This window comes from Gymnoscopelus microlampas (assembly GCF_963454915.1).
Source record: "Gymnoscopelus microlampas genome assembly, chromosome: 22".
Taxonomy (NCBI): domain Eukaryota; kingdom Metazoa; phylum Chordata; class Actinopteri; order Myctophiformes; family Myctophidae; genus Gymnoscopelus; species Gymnoscopelus microlampas.
Genome location: NC_139959.1, coordinates 1209291 through 1232483, shown reverse-complemented (window position 1 = coordinate 1232483; position 23193 = coordinate 1209291). Strand labels below are relative to the sequence as shown.

The 23193-nt window shown below is 42.1% G+C and overlaps 2 protein-coding genes across 6 annotated transcripts in view; one reads left to right on the top strand and one right to left on the bottom strand.

The window, feature by feature from the left end:
* Positions 1–23193, bottom strand: part of dipk1c (divergent protein kinase domain 1C) — a 71007-nt gene that overhangs the window by 18303 nt on the left and 29511 nt on the right. The gene's annotated exons all lie outside the window — the stretch shown is intronic.
* On the top strand, positions 18262–19764 carry LOC311038734 (E3 ubiquitin-protein ligase TRIM21-like; the record flags this gene model as incomplete). The annotated part of the gene is made up of 1 exon (XM_084048326.1): positions 18262–19764. The coding sequence occupies one exon, from the start codon at positions 18262–18264 to the stop codon at positions 19762–19764; it is 1503 nt and encodes a 500-aa protein (XP_083904452.1).

Here is a 23193-nt window from a genome sequence, read left to right as displayed (position 1 = left end):
GCACACACACACACACACACACACACACACACACACACACACACACACACACACACACACACACACACACATTTCCGTGTTGCAACTGCTGTTGTACTCTACTGGCTCACCCGCCAGTGAGGAGCCTCCACCGGGAGGACATACTGTTGTACTCTACTGGCTCACATGCCAGTGAGGAGCCCCCACCGGGAGGATGTACTGTATTACTCTACTGGCTCGGCTCACATGCCAGTGAGGACCCCCCACTGGGAGGATGTACTGTTTTACCCTACTGGCTCACCTGCCAGTGAGGAGCCCCCACTGGGAGGACATACTGTTGTACCCTACTGGCTCACGTGCCAGTGAGGAGCCACCACCGGGAGGACGTAGCGCCTCCATCCGACTCCTAACGCTTAACCTCAGTGTCGCTAGTTTTCTTAATCGGGCTAAGCACGATGGCAGTGTTTTCCCTAATCTTTCATCTCTTTTGTTCATGTAAAGAATTTGATTTCTCTTCGGTTTCTTGATGTACGTCTGAATACATATCCAGCATTAAAAACCACCTCTATGAAGCATGGACAGGAGAACCCCGTCTTTTGAGTAAAACAAGAAACCCGGATTATTACTTGAATCCTAGCCTGGGATCAATACTATTTTCAGGTTTTCTGATCCGGTCTAACTTTTTTTCTGGTCTAACTTTTAAGTCATCAAGTGGCCGGAACCAACGACCGGAACCACCAGCACCGTGCACCTCCAAAATGATTCCCCTAGTTTTAAACGTGTTTAATTTGGTAAAATCGTTGTGTTTCTTTTGGTATAATATTGGTTTGGTATATGTCCATTCTCTAACTCGTAGCGTGACTACTAGCTATGTGGGGAACAAAAACAATGCGACACCAACCGGAACCCACCACCGGAACCACGATTTCTTTTTCCTTTTATCTAAACCGGATCACACGGCTAGTTTTAGTAGAACGAATACCAGGTATTCCTCCGAGGTGGAAAGTCTGCTTATGCAATGTTGCTTGAATCCCATCAATGCAATTACATGTACACACTTCAATCCAATCTCACTACTAAATGCACAAAACCACTGCATGCGTGTCCTTTGAGTATCTCGAGAATCATCCGACCGATCAACCTCAAACACTGTTTGAGGACACTGTTTGAGGTTTGAGATCAACCTCAAACACGTATCGCCGAGGACCCCCCGAGGGAGTGTGATGCCCGGCGTCAAGTGGCTCAGACAGGCGGTGGTCCAGAACCGTTGCACGCCGACTGATATGCCCATATATAGGCATACAGAGAGATCCGCGAATATGGCTCCAATTCAGTTGCATTTGTACACTCTCTGAGTTAAATGAACACCATGTATTTTACTGCGCAGAGAGCATTCATCTGTGTTATGCTGGTTAAGAGTGTGTGTCTTTGCAGCAGTAAATCCTCTTATGAATCCCATTACATCATGTGTCTACAAGCCACTGGGAGCCATGAGCTCACATCAGCTCAGCTGCCACTGGTGTCTGCTTCAATCCATGTCATCACACATGAGTTCAGCACCGGACTGGAGTTTATCTAGTCATTTATGGCAGTGGCAGTGGTGCCAAAGATCACAGTGTCTGTTTGGAGGAAGTCCAACATGTTAGACATGGTGCAAAAAACATCACTGTGTGTGTGTGTGTGTGTGTGTGTGTGTGTGTGTGTGTGTGTGTGTGTGTGTGTGTGTGTGTGTGTGTGTGTGTGTGTGTGTGTGTGTGTGTGTGTGTGTGTGTGTGTGTGTGTGTGTGTGTGTGTGTGTGTGTGTGTGTGTGTGTGTGTGTGTGCGCGCGCGCGCGCGTGTGTGTGTTTACATCTGCATTTGTCAGATGTAATAAGGGTTTGCTCCAAGGAAAAAAAGGTTAGGATGATTCCAAGTATTAGTGCAGTACCCGTTCAGGGAGCGCCCACCGCTTGGAACACGTGCTCGTTCAGAGAACCGCTTATGTTTTTGACTTCACACTCGACATCTTTCTATATCTGAAAAATGGACTCGGACATTAATGCTATTGGTTGGGACCAGAGCGGGGGTGTGGAATTAATGATATTGGATATGTAGTTTGTCAATCAATTCATCACAAGGTAGCCACTCCCCTCCTACAGCATACCCTACTTTATCATACATTTTAAAATAAATGGGACCATAATTTACCAAAACGCATATCATGGTGATTGAAAGAAGACTTTAAACTAGCGACTGGAAGCATATAACATTTATGACAATGTTTATTACGGTAATAAAATGAAGTGTAAAGTTTGGCAAAAACCCATCCGCTTGAATAGAGCCTAATTGCTTCTGACACCAGCAGGGGTGAAACAGCGAGACTACAGACCATTCATATGAACTGTCACTTCCTATATAGCCTCAATTTACAACCAGGATGCTAGCCCCTTGGTTCCGACTTAAACACTCGACATGGTGCACTTCCTCGGTTCCTCAGCACTGCACCCGCCAAGTGTGAAGTCAATGTGATAAACGGTTCTCGAGGTATGCAAAGGACAGAAACACTCTATTATGTATATATGAGTATGAGTACACTCCACTGCTGCTGCGCTGGCACTATCACTTATGTTGACTCACTGACATGTCTGATAGCTGCTGCTACATGATGTCTCTCAGCTGCACAAGAGACAGCTTCTATCTCTCACTATCAGACTGTGATTCTATATATCTGCTCTATTTATATCTGCTCCAAATGTTTCTCTACTTGCACAAGAAGCTCTGCTGTGGGGCAGAAACCAGCTAACTCCAAAATGAAAATGTTTCTGGAAATTAAAAAACAAATCAAAAAGGAGGTTTTGTCCATCATTGATAAAAACAGCTGAATGGACCTCGCCTGGAGTCAGCAAAACCAGCTAACTCCACCCCCCTTTGGTGGAGTTAGCTGGTTTAGCAGACAATTTGAGGATCCAATGGAGTCAGATGGTTTTTCAGAAGCGCTTTTTAATACTTTTCATTGGGTGTTCAATAGCACCGACTGATTAATGAAAAAAACATTAAAAAGCTGAACAATTTAGTTTCTGCCAGACAGCGACGATATTCTGTCTCATTTTGTTTCTATTGTGACTTCTTGTTATCTGACTTTGTTTCCCTTGTTTCTTTCTGTATTAGTAATAGTTACCCCAAAAATCTCTTATTTTCATGAAACTCAAAAATGTTGGGAACATTTAAAAAAGAAAGCAATCACCCACTCTTTTATACCGGTGACCTTGTGATGTGAGATGTGTGTTTTAGCAACACAACAACAATTTAATTAAAAAGATGATGTTAACTCCCCTCTGTTTTTGTTTACGAATAGAACCCTGGATGTAGAGTCTAGTTTGTAGAGTACCATGTACTAGATGTCTAGCTGTGCTGCCCTGAGCAATGAGCCACTTAGCGAAATGTTAACGTTGAGGTCGGATGGAGATTTATACATAATCCGCCCCTGTTTACGACTCAGGAAGCAGATGAAGCTGCCCATCCACGCTGTCTAAACATCTACTCTTTAATGGATGGGCCGTCTGACAGCAGAAAAACACATCCTATACACCTGACTTATGATCCACCACTCTCTGTGTGTGTGTGTGTGTGTGTGTGTGTGTGTGTGTGTGTGTGTGTGTGTGTGTGTGTGTGTGTGTGTGTGTGTGTGTGTGTGTGTGTGTGTGTGTGTGTGTGTGGGGGGGGGGCACTTTACTATACTTGTGAGGGCCAAATGTCTTCACAAGTATAGTGTGGAATTTGAGAAACAATAGAAATGGCTGTTATTTTATGGTTAAAAACATGTTTTTATAGTTAGGCTTGTGATTAGGAAACGATTCAGGTTAGAGTTAGATATTTAGAGCTTAGTTTTAGGGGTAAGGGTTGGAGTTATTCCTGATTTATACATAGTAGCCCGCCAGTGCGTCATGCACCGAAAATACCTGATCTACAAGCTCACAACGTGTTTCGACGCGATGCGTTATGAGCTCGTAGATCGGCTATTTTCGGCTTTAGGATTTGAAATAGCCAAAAATCTTAAAATGCATCCATAAAATCACTGTCCTAAAGCTTTAATGTACTCACAAATATATAATAAACCTGCATGGGTATGTTTGTGTGTGTTGGTCTGATGGATTTGGTGGCCGGAGAAAGACTGGAATCTGTGTGTCTGCTTGCCTGCCTGCCTGCCTGCCTGCCTGCCTGCCTGCCTGCCTGCCTGCCTGCCTGCCTGTCTGTCTGTCTGTCTGTCTGTCTGTCTGTCTGTCTGTCTGTCTGTCTGTCTGTCTGTCTGTCTGTCTGTCTTTCTGTCTGGAATGCTCTCCTCCCTCCCTCAGATGAAAGACATAAGTGTCCTTGCCTTATCTTTGAGCTGCGGAATGTGTGTGTGTTTGTGTGTGTGTGTGCGTGTGTGATGATGGACTAAAGAGGGATGGGTGGAGAACAGACTAAAATCGAAGGGGTCCCTGCAATTATTCTGACACGCGCGCATCCACACACACACATGCACACGCGCACACGCACGCGCACACACACACACACACACACACACACACACACACACACACACACACACACACACACACACACACACACACACACACACACACACACACACACACACACACACACACACACACACACACACACACACACACACAGAGAGAGAGGCCTCCTAATATTCTCCTGCACCCATCATCAGTGAGGCAGATAACTGCTGCTGAAAAAATATGTGTTGAAAATATGGTCTTTGAGAAGCTCAACACTGCTGACTTATGCCGAGTTCACACTGCAAGATTTTAGCCCTGATTATCCTGTTGCCGACCTATGGCACTCGCCGACAAATCCCCCGATCTTATTTTCGTAAACAAAAAGACTGTCTGTCTGTTTGGATAGATGGATATATCCATAGACCTTTATTAATTCAGGTGTCATACATATTAGCAATGTTGATATTCCAGTGTTAAATATAGTCTATAAAATGGTCGGAATCAGCACGCAACGGCCGCTCGCCCTTTGTGGGTATTTGGAAACGTCTTTCCTGTGTACTGTAGGGTTGGCCAGTATTGTTTGGCAGGTTCCTTTAGGGGATAATTCCAATTGAACTGTGTTCGGTGTGTTTGAAATACTGTAGGCCTACTTCTTGAATAATTTAACTGATCACCGTGACCAACCGAGAAAATTATTCAATCTCTCCCCTGCGCTCTGCGTAAGTTGGTTGACTTTGGTTCACTGATTAAAAGTTACACAAATCACTATCCTTGACCCACATTGAAAGGCATTAAGTATATGATAAAAAAAAATGTTAAAATGAGCAGGAATACAATTCTATAAAAAATATACAGCAAGTCATTGCGTCTGACTGTACTATCGCATTCCGGTGAAATCTTGTGGTTGTGTGTGATCCCCTGTCACTGATCAGTCATATAGTGTGGAAACCACAATGATTTAGGACAGAAAATATCCATAAAGAGAGTTGTGAACTGCATGGCGTTTGAAAGTCGAACCATGTGTTCGAGCCATTGCATGCAGTCAGTTCGAACATTTACACTGTACTTCAGTGCAAGTTTGAGGTACTTCTACTTTACTTGAGTATATCTATGTTTCACTACTTTATACTTCTACTCCACTTGCTCCTGTCAAATATTGTACTTAAACTTGTTTTTATGTAGATATTGTACGTTAGACTTTTAACATGGAAACGTTGATATATGTTTTTTATATTTGGTTCAGAAACGTTAACATTTAACAGATCTCTGGTTTTGACCGGGATGTTATCTTGTTTTAAAATCCTTCCTGACTCAGTCTGGAGTCTCTCTCTCTCTCTCTCTCTCTCTCTCTCTCTCTCTCTCTCTCTCTCTCTCTCTCTCTCTGAGTCTGTGTGTGTGTGTGTGTGTGTGTGTGTGTGTGTGTGTGTGTGTGTGTGTGTGTGTGTGTGTGTGTGTGTGTGTGTGTGTGTGTGTGTGTGTGTGTGTGTGTGTGTGTGTGTGTGTGTTACTTCACAGCTGCTTCCTGTCTCCTGCACACTGCAACTTTCCCACCGATCTGCCTGCCATCTACTGTGACATTTATTGGCATTAAGTGTGTGTGTGTGTGTGTGTGTGTGTGTGTGTGTGTGTGTGTGTGTGTGTGTGTGTGTGTGTGTGTGTGTGTGTGTGTGTGTGTGGGGGGGGGGGGGGGGGGGGGGGGGGGTAGGTTTATCAACATTTATACATTCACTTCACTGATTTTCAGGAAGCTTTACATACACAGTTTATCCTTCAGTGAGTATTGTGTGTGTGTGCATGTAGAGTTTACATCTGTATATCATCTCTTTCGGGTGTCCAAGCGTTATTTTTCAGGAAATGTGAAAACAGAACCTGTATTCAATTAAATCAGAAGCTCTTGTTAATACTTTATATTGGTTCAACACCCACATACACACTTAACCACTTAAAAAACACTTACAACCAAACTATAACTGGATCCTGGACTTTCTGTCAGAGTAATGCCAGGAGGTGAGGATGATGAACTCAATCACCTCTAACCCCCTGACCCTCAACACAGGAGCGCTCCAGGGCTGTTTTCTGACCCTTCTCTACTCCCTCTACACTCATTACTGCATGGCAACACACAGCTCCAACTTAGTGATGGAGTTCACAACAACACCTCTTGCTAGAGGTCTTCAAGAGGGCCTCGGCCCGACCCATTGATTAGGACCTGGCTCGGGCCATTTCTTTTTTTTCCTCATGAATAGGTCAGACACAGGCCTGGCCACCAGCTCAGTGGCCTTGTGGTTTAAGTGTTCGCCCTGAGGTTCGGAGGTCAGGTTGGGGTTCGATTCCTTGGCCGGGTCATACCAAAAAGACTATAAAAATGGGACCCCATGCCTCCCTGCACTCTGCATCAAGGGTTGGATTAGGGGTAAGTCCCTATGAGATATACTAGCATCATGTCCAGGAGGTGTGCTTGTACATCAAGCCATTTCACACTATAGAAAAAGGAGATAGACTCCCATGCCATATGGGGCACATAGCTCGGCAAGGCTTACTTCGGAGCCGGGCCAACCTGGGCTTGTTACATTAATAACTCTTGTCACTCATCTCACAGTGGTATTTACTTATTTTTTTCACCGTAGCCCACGATCCTATACAGACCTTTTATAGAGACTCCAATGAGAGCTTCCTGGCTGCATCACTGCCTGCTATGGAAACTGTACTGACCTAAATGCAAGGCACTACAGAGGGTTATGCAGATAAACCAGAGCATCAGTGGATGTGAGCGTCGCTCCATCCAGGATAAATACACTGGAAATTGTGTCAGTAAAGACAGACCTCAGCCACCACGACCCATGCACTGTTTCAGCTGCTATGGTCTGGCAAGCAGAACCACAATCTGAAGACCCTGCAGACCAGCAGGCTCCGAGACAGCTTTTCTACCAGGCAACCAGGCTTATGAACACTGGACAGTAATGGCCTGCCTATCTGTCTGTTACGCACGTGCACATGTGCGCGCGCGCGCACGCGCACACACACACACACACACACACACACACACACACACACACACACACACACACACACACACACACACACACACTTAGTGCCAATAAATGTCACAGTGGATGGCAGGCAGATCGGTGGGAAGGTTATGGAAAAGAATCCTGAATCTTGAGAACGGCTGAGGAGGGAGGGAGAGAGAGAGAGAGAAGAGAGAGAGAGGGAAAGAGAGAGGCGGTAGGAGTCGGAGGAAAAACGAGAGTATGATTATAATCCATTTCTACTCAATTCAGTGTGTGTGTGTGTGTGTGTGTGTGTGTGTGTGTGTGCGTGTGCGTGTGCGTGTGTGTGTGTGCAAGAGTGCGTGCATGCGTGTGTACGGGCATGCACGTGTGTGTGTGTGTGTGTGTGAGTGTGTGTGTGTGTGTGTGTGTGTGTGTGTGTGTGTGTGTGTGTGTGTGTGTGTGTGTGTGTGTGTGTGTGTGTGTGTGTGTGTGTGTACGGGCGCGTGCGTGGGTGAGGGAGAACTAAATATGTGCAGTCAATTTATGTGTGTGGGGACAGAGTGGCGTGCGAGACAGAGGAGAGAGAGAGAGAGAGAGAGAGAGAGAGAGTAGAGAAATAAAGTGTAGACAGATAAAGTCTTCCCTGACGGATGCAGTTCATATTGACGTGTCTATAGGCATCACAGTGATGAAGAGACACTCAGAAGATTTCATCTGTTTGACTTCAACAACACCATCGCTCATTCTGATTGGTTATTTCACATCAACAACACCATCATTCACTCTGATTGGTCATTTCACTTCCGCTCGCTTTCTCGCTGCGTCTCGCGCATTTAAAGCAGCTTGGAGCAGCGACCCGGTGCAGGAGATGCATTACTCACTGTCAGCCTGCTCCTTACTATTAGTTTAGTTTAGTTTATTAGCACATTGTATATAAAAACAAGACAAGTGTATCAGAAGAAACACGTTATTGTGCAAGAAATATAGGAAGAAAGCCGATAAGCTTATCCTTAATACGAGAGACCATTAAATAACATACATTTAAAGTTCAATAAGAGCAATACAAAAGAATCCAGACTTACAAGGCGACTACATAGGAAAAGAAAAATACAAAACAAACGAGTAAGAATTACACATGAGAACTTAATCATATAGCCTACAGTGTGAATGAGATAAGATATTATTTAAACGTTTCCTAAAAATTGGCAATGGAAATGATGATTTTAAAGCAGTGGTTTTCAACCTTTTCATATCAAGGTCCATTATTGATTTGGCATTTGGGCCACGGAACCACCCTTTGATGAGACATAGACTCTTGGACCCAAAACTAGAATATGTTGTTATCGTTGGATAAGATTTTGTCCACAATTCCATGCTGTATTGATGTTGGTACCAATAGGAGAGATGACAGGCACACGTTGATCAAAATAACAATTATTTTCATTCAATTGTGTAGACTTCTTGTAAATTAAGTAATGCAGATGTTTAACAATAATTTAACTCTTGAGAGCGTAAAATTAAAATGGTTTAATTTTACACTCAATAGTTTTAGATCTATAAGGGTCCATTTGGTTACCAACTCTCCATCATTTAGCTGGGGACCACCTGGAACCTCCTCAAGGACCACTGGTTGAGAACCACTGCTTTAATGGAATACTTCACACAAAAACATCACTTATTGTCTGCCAATTTCTCACCCCATGAAGCCTTGAATACATGTTTTTGTTGCATTCCTGAGGTAATAATTCGTAATAATTGACTCATTGAAGTTAATAGGAGACAAATCTTGCAAAACTATATTCAAAACATTCTCTTTTGAACCCGGATCATAGGCCTCTCAGTGATTACAGAGAGTGGTTTTGGAGTTTATATTATTCGTATAGTTTTGCATTGAGTCTCCTAGCACAGCAGCGTCAGCACATATTGACTCAGGAATACCACAAAAACAAAAATGTCCATGAATTCAAGGATTCACAGGGTGAATAATTGATAGAAAATAAGTCATGTTTTGGGTGTAGTATTTCTTTAATGATGTATTTCTTTGATGATGCGTCTAGAGAGTTCTACAAGTTCAACTGAGGGCCTCTAAATTGTATGAAAATGTTATGTTTTGAAGTATGACAGAGGGGTAAATTAATGTAATTGTTTTGCCTTGTTGGGAAGGAGTGATTGTCAGAAGAATAAATTAAAAAGAAGGAAAGATAAGAATTACATCGGCCAAGTCCATCAAAATATAAATCCTGATATATTATAAATGGAGTAGAAGTATACGGTATCAAGAAATCGTATACTTCTAAAGTAAAGTAAAAGTACCTTGAGACATTTACTCAAGTACAAGTACTTGAGTAAATGTACTGAGTTACTTTACACCACTGCTTACAATCAAAGACGTCCTTTGTTTTCTGGTCTTTGTCACAAAGCCAAAACTCCCTCTGAAACATTCCAGAAGCCTAAAGGGCTTCATATATCAAGAATCAGGTTTTATTTGTCACTAACGAAATGTTGTTGGGACTTGTTACGTGAATTGTGCTACAATCTAACCTAATAATATAATAAAGAAAAAAATAACAAAACAAGTGTACAAGGAAGAAGATTACATATTAGGTTTAAGACACATTTTTTAGCATTTTTCCAAAAAACAGGTGCAGATACAAGTCTAATCAAAGCAGAGATGTTCGATCTAATGTGCAAAAGAATCAAGCATATTATACATAGAACGATAGACAGCGACAGTTCCTTCAGTTATTTTATTACGTGCACGTGGTGTGTCGTGCACCGAAAATACCAGATCTACAAGCTCACAACGCGTCGCCCTGCGTCGCGTTGTGAGCTTGTAGATCTGGTATTTTCGGTGGGCGGCATCGGCGCGCGGCTAAGTACAAACCAGCCTTATAACCGACACAAGCCCCAAAGCACATTAAAAGACACTAATGACATTCCTGTGAGTATTCAACCCAAAAGCCAAGCTTAACCAAGCATAACAAACACACACACACGCACACACGCACACGCGCACGCACGCACGCACGCACGCACGCACACACACACACACACACACACACACACACACACACACACACACACACACACACACACACACACACACACACACACACACACACACACACACACACACAGACACGCGCGTTTGTATTACTATACTAGTGAGGATATCAGCATTTCAGGACAGCAAATTTTATGAATGTAATTCATATATAATTTTTAAGCTAAAAATAGAACATTACTGCTAAAGATAATTAAACACTTTGATCCCCTAATTCTTTTGAGCAGTTTTTGTTAGCAGTATGTACACAGTTCATGGAAACTCCAAATAATTAAGGGATCAAAGTGTTCCCTACATTTCTTTGAGCAGTATCTGCAAGCTCACAATGCGTCACACTTCGACCCATTGTGAGCTTGTAGATGACACAGGCACGCAACTAAGTTTAATTCAGGCATAACTCCAACCCTAACCCCTAAAACTAACCTCTAAATATCTAACCCCAACTGAGTCTGATCCTGATTGTAAAACTCCCTAAATATTTAACCTTAAAACAATTATTTCCCTTATGAGGATCGGGAAAGTTTTCCTCACAATGTCTATTCCTCAAATTCTGTACAGACCGTGTGGGGGTATTTGGCCCACAAGTGAAGTAATACAAGTGCGCTCGCGCGCACACACACACACACACACACACACACACACACACACACACACACACACACACACACACACACACACACACACACACACACACACACACACACACACACACACACACACACACACACACACACACACACACACATACACACGTATGTGGATGTGGTTTTGGTGTGGGTCATGCAGGGCTGTGTAGAGTTACATTGAACAGTGTGTGTCTCAACTTGCTGAGGCAGCAGAAGTTCAGGCAGGAATTGAGAGCCGACGGCGATGAGGTACAGACCATTCCTGCCCATGGAACAGGTTCCACTACCTCTTCATCATTATCCTTTATTTAACCATGTTAAAATACTCATTGAGATTAACATCTCTTTTCCAACAATAGACAGACAGACAGACAGACAGACAGACAGACAGATAGATAGATAGATAGATAGATCATTTTATTTCTTTGTTTTGCACACAAAGTGCCCAACCCTTATATGACACCATTTTACGCTTACAGCATGTTTTACAATATATTCACATAATACATTCAATTACATCTCAGAATTATACAGAGTGTTCTGTCTTCTCCCCCAAGCTTGACAAATATGCCACAACAAAGGCTCCTTTAACAAACATATCTCAAGGACATCGCCGCAAATACAATACATCTTACTAACAAATACCTCTCTTATATAATCATATTTAGAGCAATAAAACAAAAAGCGTACCTCATTTTCAATTTCACCAAGTTCACAAAACAAACAGTATCTCTCTTCCTCTGGAGTGGCATTAAACCTGCCAGTCTCCAGAGCTAATGGTAATGTTCATGACCGTATTTTTGCACACAGAGAGATCGTTGTCTTTAGCTGAAATTATACTTCACATAAGGTTCTACAATGTACCTGTCCTTTATGAGACAATTAGTTCACAACTTAGGTTTATACCATATATCACTACACCATTTTTCTTTATATCTGGAAAACATTGTACTTCTAATTTTGGGAACGTCACATAGTATCTTATTTTACATACATACATACAGTTGCAACTCAGGTTTGTTTTACTGAAAATGGAGGGTTTGAGTTCAAACCTGAGGCCGATTCTACAAATGCCTTCAAAATCAGTAGTTCTCACACTTTCAAGATTTTTTCAAAAATGTTCAAAAACAGCAGATTTACAAGTTTGCAGCACGGCACAAAGTGACGCGCTGTGAGCTTGTATATCTGCTATAGCGAACCGAAGTTCTGACGTCCCTCACTCATCCCCTGGGTCATGGAAGTATTTTCTCTATATGGAAAATAACATTAGTCATCTTAGAATCGTCTCATATAAGAATTGTGGTTTTCTCGCCGTCAGTTGATGCTTCATATCCATATGTCAAACCGCCCTGCTCATTTGCTTATTTTTGGAACACAGTTCTCATATGACGTGATATTAAAGACGTGTTCAGAATGGGGTAAAAAAAAAAAACATGACTCAGGTAGGATGCGTAAATTACATCAGACTTCGGCTCTATTTTTGAATATCCAACGCAAAAATCTAAAATGATGCTTTCCTTTTAATGGGTTAAGGGTTGCTGCGCTGAGCCAGAAAGCTGTTTGTCGTACTATGATAAGATGAGATGAGATATAACTTTATATTTAGTGTTTTGTCTCAACACATAACAACACATTAAATAAAACTGACGATTAATATTCTGTGACAATGATAAATGGACACATTGGTCCAGTATGTTCATCACGTTGTACATACATCATACATACTCAGCTACAGAATGCTAATGGAGAACAAAGGAGAACAAAGACGTTCTTATAAATGTTCCATTCTGTCGTTCCAAAGCGCAGCATTTACGATAAGATTTGAAGATAAGATAACAGACTCAAATTCTTACAACTAGACGTAAAGCATTTGTTGGACGTTATGTTGAATCAATGGAGCCTTACAGTTTTCTTTCTCCCTTGCGGAGACTCCCACACACACACACACACACACGCACACACGCACACACGCACACACGCACCCACATGCATTTATTTCGGAACATACATACTTGACCAAGACTCACAGGGGAATATCAATGTATGCACGCATGCACGCACACACACACACACGCACGCACAATTTGTTGTATGATGAAGTTTATATGGTTTAAGTAGTTACAAAAATCATTTTACTTGTTTTTGTTTTCTACAAATCAAACCCATGGGTTTGGGGGGTTCAGTGTCCCTCTGGGGATGGAATAACATCAGCAATGTAATGAGACATTTCTCTTGGACATGGTTCCTGGCAGACTTGTCCTGTTCCAGATGTACAAATTCACCACATATTACTTAAGTGTTGTTGGCTGCAGAGTGCAGACAATATGGCCTGTTTTCAGGCAATCCAGAAGCACACACACACACACACACACACACACACACACACACACACACACACACACACACACACACACACACACACACACACACACACACACACACACACACACACACACACACACACGCACGCACACAAAAACAGTGGTCTGGCAGAGAGAAGGTTCATAGATTAGGGTTTTGTTCAGCTACCTACAGTACAACATGTCAGAGATAATAGCTTCCAGGGTCTGGTGCAGTGCTGCTGGAGATCTGCTGTAGGCTACATGTACATGCAATGCTATAATAAAGCCCTTAGGTGAACTTCAACATCTCAACACGAGAACAGCTTAGAGAAACGAGAGAAGCAACCAGGTGCTCTACAGAGATTTTTTTTTTAAACTGGAAGAATTTGCTCCTCGGAGCACATGCAGGTGTCCGCCAGGGCAGGTAGCTCACTGTGGGCCAGCAATGTTTCACGGTAATCGGACGCTGCATTCATGATTTTGAGGCATTTTTTTCAAAATGGGCCACTGCTGCAAACTTTGGAAGCCAATCTTCCAGGATGGAATATGACAAATTGGACAGGTCTGTCTTGATAACATGACTATAGAGATAATTTGTACCGATTGCCTTGATGTTTGGACAAAATCTATAGTAATATCCAAAACATGTTTCAACCAGTCTGGCCTTCATCCCCTGAAAACGTGTTCTCATTTTTTACTTTGTTGTTACATTTTCTTGTGGAAATTATTCTTGTAGTGAAATTGTTATTAAAAAACAGTTTTAATTGGGGTATGTCTATCATTTTCATGTTGGTATATTTGGTAACCGTATTGTTTATTGTTAGAGCAATAATCTTCGTGTATAAAAAAAAAAAATCTGAAAAAAATATTTTCAGATGGGGGTCCGCGGCCAAACATGTATTAATTTGGGGGTCCTTGTTTGAGAACCACTCTTATAAAATTCACAAAAAAACTCTCGTGGCTTACTGCGTTAATTTTATGATCACTTGCAGCTGTGCTTGTTTCCCACACAGAAGCAACAATGAGGTAATTATCACTTTGACCCAGGAGGTCAGCTGTAACAGTACAGTATATAATGTACAGTATACTATCCTGTCAGTCCATGATAATGTAAATCAACACTTTCATAACTGTTCGCATTGTGTTGGATAAAGAGAGAGGGGAGGGGCCGCTCGCTCTAAGAACAATGCATGAGTCTGTATGCAGTCTGTGCACAGATGGTCAGTGGGTTGACTTATGCACGCACGCACGCACGCACGCACGCACGCACGCACGCACGCACGCACGCACGCACGCACGCACGCACGCACGCACGCACGCACGCACACACACACACACGCACGCACGCACGCACGCACACACGCACACGCACAGAACATCAGGACATGAGGAAATCACCATTTTAGGATGGGGATTTTATGAATGTTTTTTTTGGCCATTTCTAACCCTAATCCTAAAGCAGGGGTCTTCAACGTTTTCAGGCCAAGGACCCCCTAGCTGAGAGAGAGATGAAGCAGGGACCCCCTTTTTATTGTATAAAATGGGGTTTCAGATAAACTTTTGCTGCTCTTTTCCCTCTACACCTATAACTCTTTGCCAAAAATAGCCGATCTACAAGCTCACAACGAGGCGTTGTGAGCTTGTAGATCTGCTATTTTCGGCTAAAGTTCTCCACAGAAAAGGGATGCTAGGGTTCAAGTGGTTAATGTAAAAAAAAATATCATACCACACAAAGATTTGGCGGACCCCCTGTATTAACTCTGAGGACCCCCCAGCAGTCCCGGACCCCCTGTTGAAGACCCCTGTCCTAAAGGGTTAGGGTCATAAAACATTGTTTTTTTTCTTGTGACAACCGGGGAAATTGTCCTCACTATGTCTATTTCTCAAATTCTACTATACTTGTGGGGTATACAAGTGCGCAAACACACGCACACACACACACACACACACACACACACACACACACACACACACACACACACACACACACACACACACACACACACACACACACACACACACACACATACACACACACACACACACACACACACACACACACACACAGATGCGTGCGCAACTGCAAGTATGTGGGTGCACACGCTGACCCTGGGTCAGGTCATTGGAAGTGTATGCTGCTCTCACAGCTGCCGAGCCTACACACGCACACACACACAGAGACACACACACACGCACAGGCACACGCACACGCACGCACACACACACACACACACACACACACACACACACACACACACACACACACACACACACACACACACACACACACATTACTTCATGCACCTGGCTGTACAAAATATGCGGCATGCATTTTGGCAGCGATATCTTTTTTTTAACGATGCACTTTATCAAAGACTCTATTCTTTACTGCTATTGATTTAATGTAAGCCTATAACATAACATATTACTGCTGATATATACAGTAACATACTGCTGTCTGTTCATATCTATCCATGCATACATGATATATAATTCCTTACAGGTATAATTACTTTTTATTATTTATTTAAAGGTGATATTTTTTGGGTTCAAACTAAATGTTTTTTGTTTAAAAAATTAAGCATTCTGATACTAGTCATTGTTTGATACCATTGAGACCTCTGATGCTAGCCTCCCACCAGTACAAGTGAAATATGAAGTCATATTTGAAGGACTTTGATCAAACAGGTAACATGGTTCACATAAAAACAAAGTTGTAAAAGGACAATGAATGTTGAAAAATAGTTTGCAAGATGACCAGCGACAAAAAACATAGTTGTTGGAGAAGTGATTTCACCTTTTCTCTCAGACTACATAATATCCACCATAGAATAACATTTAAATAGTGTAAAAATGTAAATTCAAACCATTTATTCTGAGCTTTTCAACTTGATCACAGCCCACAGACACAAGTGAAGGGTTAACTACAAGGCATGTAGTAATAAAAATGGAGTAATAAAAGTAGCAATGACGTTTCAGAAATCAAAGTAATTCGGCCCCACAGCACTGTGACAGCAGAGAACGCATTGTCTTCTCTACAAAAACATCAGATCAACAGGATTTTCTCATAACAATACTTAAAGACAGATAAAGGTGAGTGTGCTATAGATACAATTTACTGTAAACTGTAAACAACGCTAACCACACGTATTTCTCAATAGACATTATACTGTACTAGAGGTTCTAAACTATGCCTAAACCTAACCTTATTCCTAAACGTAACCTCAGTAAAACTATGCCTAAACCTAACCTTATTCCTAAACGTAACCTCAGTAAAACTATGCCTAAACCTAACCTTATTCCTAAACGTAACCTCAGTAAAACTGCCTAAACCTAACCTCATTCCTAAACGTAACCTCAGTAAAACTATGCCTAAACCTAACCTTATTCCTAAACGTAACCTCAGTAAAACTATGCCTAAACCTAACCTTATTCCTAAACGTAACCTCAGTAAAACTATTCCTAAACCTAACCGTATTCCTAAACGTAACCTCAGTAAAACTATGCCTAAACCTAACCTTATTCCTAAACGTAACCTCAGTAAAACTATGCCTAAACCTAACCTTATTCCTAAACGTAACCTCAGTAAAACTGCCTAAACCTAACCTCATTCCTAAACGTAACCTCAGTAAAACTATGCCTAAACCTAACCTTATTCCTAAACGTAACCTCAGTAAAACTATGCCTAAACCTAACCTTATTCCTAAACGTAACCTCAGTAAAACTATTCCTAAACCTAACCGTATTCCTAAACGTAACCTCAGTAAAACTATGCCTAAACCTAACCTTATTCCTAAACTTAACCTCAGTAAAACTATGCCTAAACCTAACCTCATTCCTAAACTTAACCTCAGTAAAACTATGCCTAAACCTAACCTTATTCCTAAACGTAACCTCAGTAAAACTATGCCTAAACCTAACCTTATTCCTAAACTTAACCTCAGTAAAACTATGCCTAAACCTAACCTTATTCCTAAACTTAACCTCAGTAAAACTATGCCTAAACCTAACCTTATTCCTAAACTTAACCTCAGTAAAACTATGCCTAAACCTAACCTCATTCCTAAACTTAACCTCAGTAAAACTATGCCTAAACCTAACCGTATTCCTAAACTTAACCTCAGTAATACTATGCCTAAACCTAACCGTATTCCTAAACTTAACCTCAGTAAAACTATGCCTAAACCTAACCTTATTCCTAAACGTAACCTCAGTAAAACTAACCCTAACCTTATTCCTAAACTTAATCTCCGTAAAACTATGCCTAACTCTAAACTGATTCCTAACCTTAACCTCAGTAAAACAAATTAATGTTTTACAAAGGGTAAAATATTAACAACTTAAACGTAAAGGGTTTAACCTCAGCCAGGCCGTACAATTAAACAGTTATACACAGGTTATGCAGTTGTAAAACAATAAAAAAAAGGTGTGTGTGTGTGTGTGTGTGTGTGTGTGTGTGTGTGTGTGTGTGTGTGTGTGTGTGTGTGTGTGTGTGTGTGTGTGTGTGTGTGTGTGTGTGTGTGTGTGTGTGCGTACAGTATGTGTACACACACACACACACACACACACACACACACACACACACACACACACACACACAGTACATACATACTGTACATACACACTGCTATCGGATCAGAACTCAGTATCAATGAGGAATGGTATCAAGAAGGGAAAACATTTAGTGAACATCTATACTGTATATTGTATGGTATAAATTAAGGATTTTGGTTATCATTCATTTCGTTCCATTTTATCATCAGCGTGAAGAAATGGCATCCACCAGCAGCAGTCTCCATTCTGAAGAGCAGTTCCTGTGTTCTATCTGTCTGGAGGTCTTCACCGATCCAGTCACCACTTCATGTGGACACAACTACTGCAGAACCTGCATCACACAATACTGGGACACTAATGATGTGTACAAGTGTCCACTGTGTCAAACACAATTCTACAACAGACCAGACATTTCCGTTAACAAAGTTTTCTCTGAGATGGCGGAGAAGTTCAAGAAATCCAAGCAGCGGAAAGAAACTTCCAGCCCAAACCAAGGACCTAAACCGGATGGCGGAAAAACATCCCTAAACCAAGCACTAACCCTAATTCTAACCCTATGCGTAGCCCTAATCCTAACCCGCACCTTTTATCAGTTCTGCACTGAGTCAGATCACAAGTTCCATCAAAGTGTACCTCTAACAGAAGAATATGAAGGACAGAAGGCTGAGCTGGCAAAGACAGACGCTAGAATTCAACAGATGATCCAGGAGAGACAACTGAAGATTCAGGAGGTCGAACACTCAGTAGAGCTCAGCCAGAAAGATGCAGACAGAGAGATAGCCGACAGTGTGCAGGTCTTCACCGCTCTCATCAGCTGTATTGAGAGAAGCCAGGCTGAGCTCATTGATGTAATTGAAGAGAAGCGGAAAACAACAGAGAAACAGGCTGAAGGCTTCATCGACGAGATGCAACAGGAAATCTCTCAGTTAGAGAAGAGAAGCTCTGAGCTGAAGCATCTCTCACACACCGAAGACCATCTACACCTCCTCCTCCTCCTCCACAACTTCCCATCCATCAACACCCCTCCGCCCACCAAAGACTGGACAAACGTCAATGTCCATCAGCCTTCATATGTGGGCACTGTGAGGACAGCAGTGGCTCAACTGGAGAAGACACTCAGTCAAGAGATGAAGAAGCTGCGTGATGCTGAGCTGAGGGACATCCAGCAGTATGCAGTGGATGTGACTCTGGACCCTGATACAGCAAATCCCTGGCTCATCCTGTCTGAGGATGGAAAACAAGTGAGTGAGAGAAATGTAAAGAAGAATCTCCCAGACAACACAAAGAGATTCTCTAAACATGCCTGTGTCTTAGGAAAAGAAAGCTTCTCCTCAAAAAGGTTTTACTATGAGGTTCAGGTTAGAGGGAAAACTAAGTGGGTTTTAGGAGTGGCCAGAGAGTCCATCAACAGGAAGGAATTCCTACTGAGACCTGACAATGGTTACTGGACTATAATGGTGATCAATGGAAATGAGTACGTTGCTGTTGCTGACCCTCCTGTCCTCCTCCCTGTAAGAGAGGAGCTCCAGAAAGTGGGAGTGTTTGTTGATTATGAGGAGGGTCTGGTGTCTTTTTATGATGTGGAGACCAGAGTTCATCTCTACTCTTTCACGGGCTGCACCTTCACTGAGAAGCTCTATCCATTCTTGTGTCCTGAACCTAATGACAATGGTAAAAACTCTGCTCCTCTGATCATCTCTCCTGTCAATCACACTGATTAGAGATGCGCTTTTGACTCCACTACATTTATGGGAACCAAATGGACTATTACTGGTCTGTAACTCTGAGAGTGTATACATGGAACCAAATTGACCCTTATGGGTCTGTAACTCTGAGAGTGTACACATGGAACCAAATGGTTCCATGTGTACACTCACAGAGTTAAATAAACACTGATGATTGTACAGATTTTCAACTATTGCCAAATGCATATTAAACTGGGTGTCCTTGAAATTACCACTGGAACCACTGGTCTGTGTACATGTGCAATGGTTGGAGGTGGTCTTCCTGCTCTTTCATTGTGACATTTATGCCCTACTTCATCATCATAGTGAAAATAGCAGATCTACAAGCCGCTGTGAGCTTGTAGATCGGCTATTTTCAGTACTTTTAAAAGCTAAAAAAAGGAACGGTTTTGGACGCGATATGCTAGTGGGCTTCAGTACTCTACAGCAGGGGTGTTGATGTAACTATAAGCCAGCTGACACACGCACGCACACACACACACACACACACACACACACACACACACACACACACACACACACACACACACACACACACACACACACACACACACACACACACACACACAGTCAGTGATTTATGAGGCTGTAGCGTTTGGCCCCTGGTGCTGATACTGTACTTACAGTATGAATAATGATGACTGCAGCATGGATCAAATCAATAACCTTTGCATTATGTGTATGTATCTCTGTGCAGGTCAATGGCGCATAAACACTACTGTATGCATTAAGTGATACTTAATGTATAATATAGGCATGTGGTTTCAATTCCTTTGTAATTATGTGGGTGAAGTGTTATTCTCAGAGCATGTGTATAGTGCTTAAACTATCAATTATTTTCTCAGCTATAATGCAGTTGATTGCTTTTATTGAAAGGCTTTTTTACTTTTTTAAGTATTTTATATAACAAATCAATGGGATTTTTTTTTATTATCAACTAAGTTGCGACACCTTGTGAAATACTTCATGATTTTTTGCTATTTTAAAAGATAAATAGCAATACCCAAATGTAGTATCTTGTTAAAATCATTATTATTGTTGAATCGATTATAAAACATAATCAGTTAAATAAAATCAATTAGTTTTATTAACTGTTGCGGCCCTATTGTACAAGTATTTAACTTCTGTTTGTACTGTGTTCAAGCTCTAATATCATTAGAAAATGCATGATAGAACCTTCCAGCATGTGATAGATTGTGAACTAAGAGTTTATGAATTACTGTAGCAAAGATCTTGCTAAGAGCTCTCTCAGTGACAGGGCTTGGAGTGACATATAGGGAATAGAACCATCAAACAGCAACATGTCAAAAATGTTTCATCCACCCAGTGTGTGCTGCCATGAGCTGAATGCCATCATGTTATCAATATCAACAGATCGTCTCACTGTTTGACAATAGAATGACAATAAGAAAAGACCACCGCCGTGGGGACAATGACACAACACTATACACTGTCTGTCTGTCTGTCTGTCTGTCTGTCTGTCTGTCTGTCTGTCTGTCTGTCTGTCTGTCTGTCTGTCTGTCTGTCTGTCTGTGTGTGTGTGTGTGTGTGTGTGTGTGTGTGTGTGTGTGTGTGTGTGTGTGTGTGTGTGTGTGTGTGTGTGTGTGTGTGTGTGTGTGTGTGTGTGTGTGTGTGTGTGTGTGTGTGTGTGTGTGTGTGTGTGTGTGTGTGTGTGTGTGTGTCCAGAGCAGATACTCTCGCCATACAGATACATAATGGTTTAGTAAACAGCTCCATTCAGTGCCTGCAGCCCGTCTGTCTGTTTGTCTGCTTGTCTGTCTGTCTGTCTGTCTGCCTGTCTGTCCCTGCAGGCGGACAGCCCATCTGTCTAGCTGGCTGACACAATAAAAAGATAAATGTGTGTATATTATGATCAGCATGGCTGAAGGCTGTGTGACACACAGCTCCTGTTCCATTGTGACTGAAAGGTCAGGAAACAGCTAGAATGTCCCCAAATATTTAATGTCTCCACTCTCAATAATGGACCTGCTGCCAGAGGAGGAGAGAATGAAACACTTGTTGTATTGGTCCCACTTTAAAGGGATAGTTCACCCCCAAAATTACTTTTTTTCAATCGATTAGTCACCCCATGGAGACTTGAATTCATGGATATATATATATATTTTTGGTCACATTCCTGCGCTATGCGAACATGCATAGCGCACATTTTGGGTGAATTATCCCTTTAACCATTTCACCATTTAAAGGACCACTTTCAACCTTATATTCATATAGTTGGTCCTCACTAATGCTAATAAGATGGCACCATTTCTGTCTACTAACTCTGTGTGTCATTGGTGAAGGCTACGCACCTACGTTGCACCCGTCTGTCTGTGTCCCTTTTGTGCCCATATATGGAGATCTCTGATGTCATTAGCATATGCCCATATATTCGGTTGGATTGGCGGTTCTGGACAACTGGATGGTGGTCAGATCCGCGGTTCTGGACAACCACATATCAGAACAACTTGGCGGCGCTCTCTCTCTCTCTCTCTCTCTCTCTCTCTCTCTCTCTCTCTCTCTCTCTCTCTCTCTCTCTCTCTCTCTCTCTCTCTCTCGCCCATAAGGCCGTAGTTTCTATTAGCTTGGGAATCCCCATTGATGATGATGGAGATTCCACTGTTCATTCATACGGCGTCTTGTTGGTTTAGAGGCACTTGGCCCGCGTGAACCTTTCATAAAACTGTCTCATAATGTCTCACAATGAGCCAATCACGCACAACTGGTGTGGCATTGTGTGTGGGGAGCGTTGCTGTTTTGGCTGTGGGCAGAGGAGGCTTTTGAAAGCTGTCAAAACTAACAGTGGAGTTGCGCCGCAGGGCGCTAATTTATATCCTACCGTGACAGCCTCGCTACCGCCTCAATTCTCTCTTTGTCATCACAGCTATGAAGCGGAGGAAGACACACACACACACACACACACACACACACACACACACACACACACACACACACACACACACACACACACACACACACACACACACACACACACACACACACACACATACTGTACTGTCTAATGCAGTGGTCTTCAACAGAGCCAAAGATTTACTAAAGATATTAAATAAGATATTACTAACGTATGATATTATTAGAAAAGATAACGAGTAAACAAACAGACATACAAACAAACTAAAAACATTAAAGGTAGGGTAAGTGATATCTATATTCTGGTAGTGCTCATTATATAGAGTGTTTGTTCAGTAACAGGGGTCTCCCTATCTCTCCAGCTCTATAGTAATCAGAAAATGCATTTTCAGGTTGGGCTACCAGTCATTATCCAATCAGGAGAGTGACCTCACACAGCATACAGAGATTAAACAAGTGAAATTGCTCAAATTGGAAGTGATTACACAAAGAAAGGAGCAGACAAATTGGAACTGGAACACTATACAATTGAAG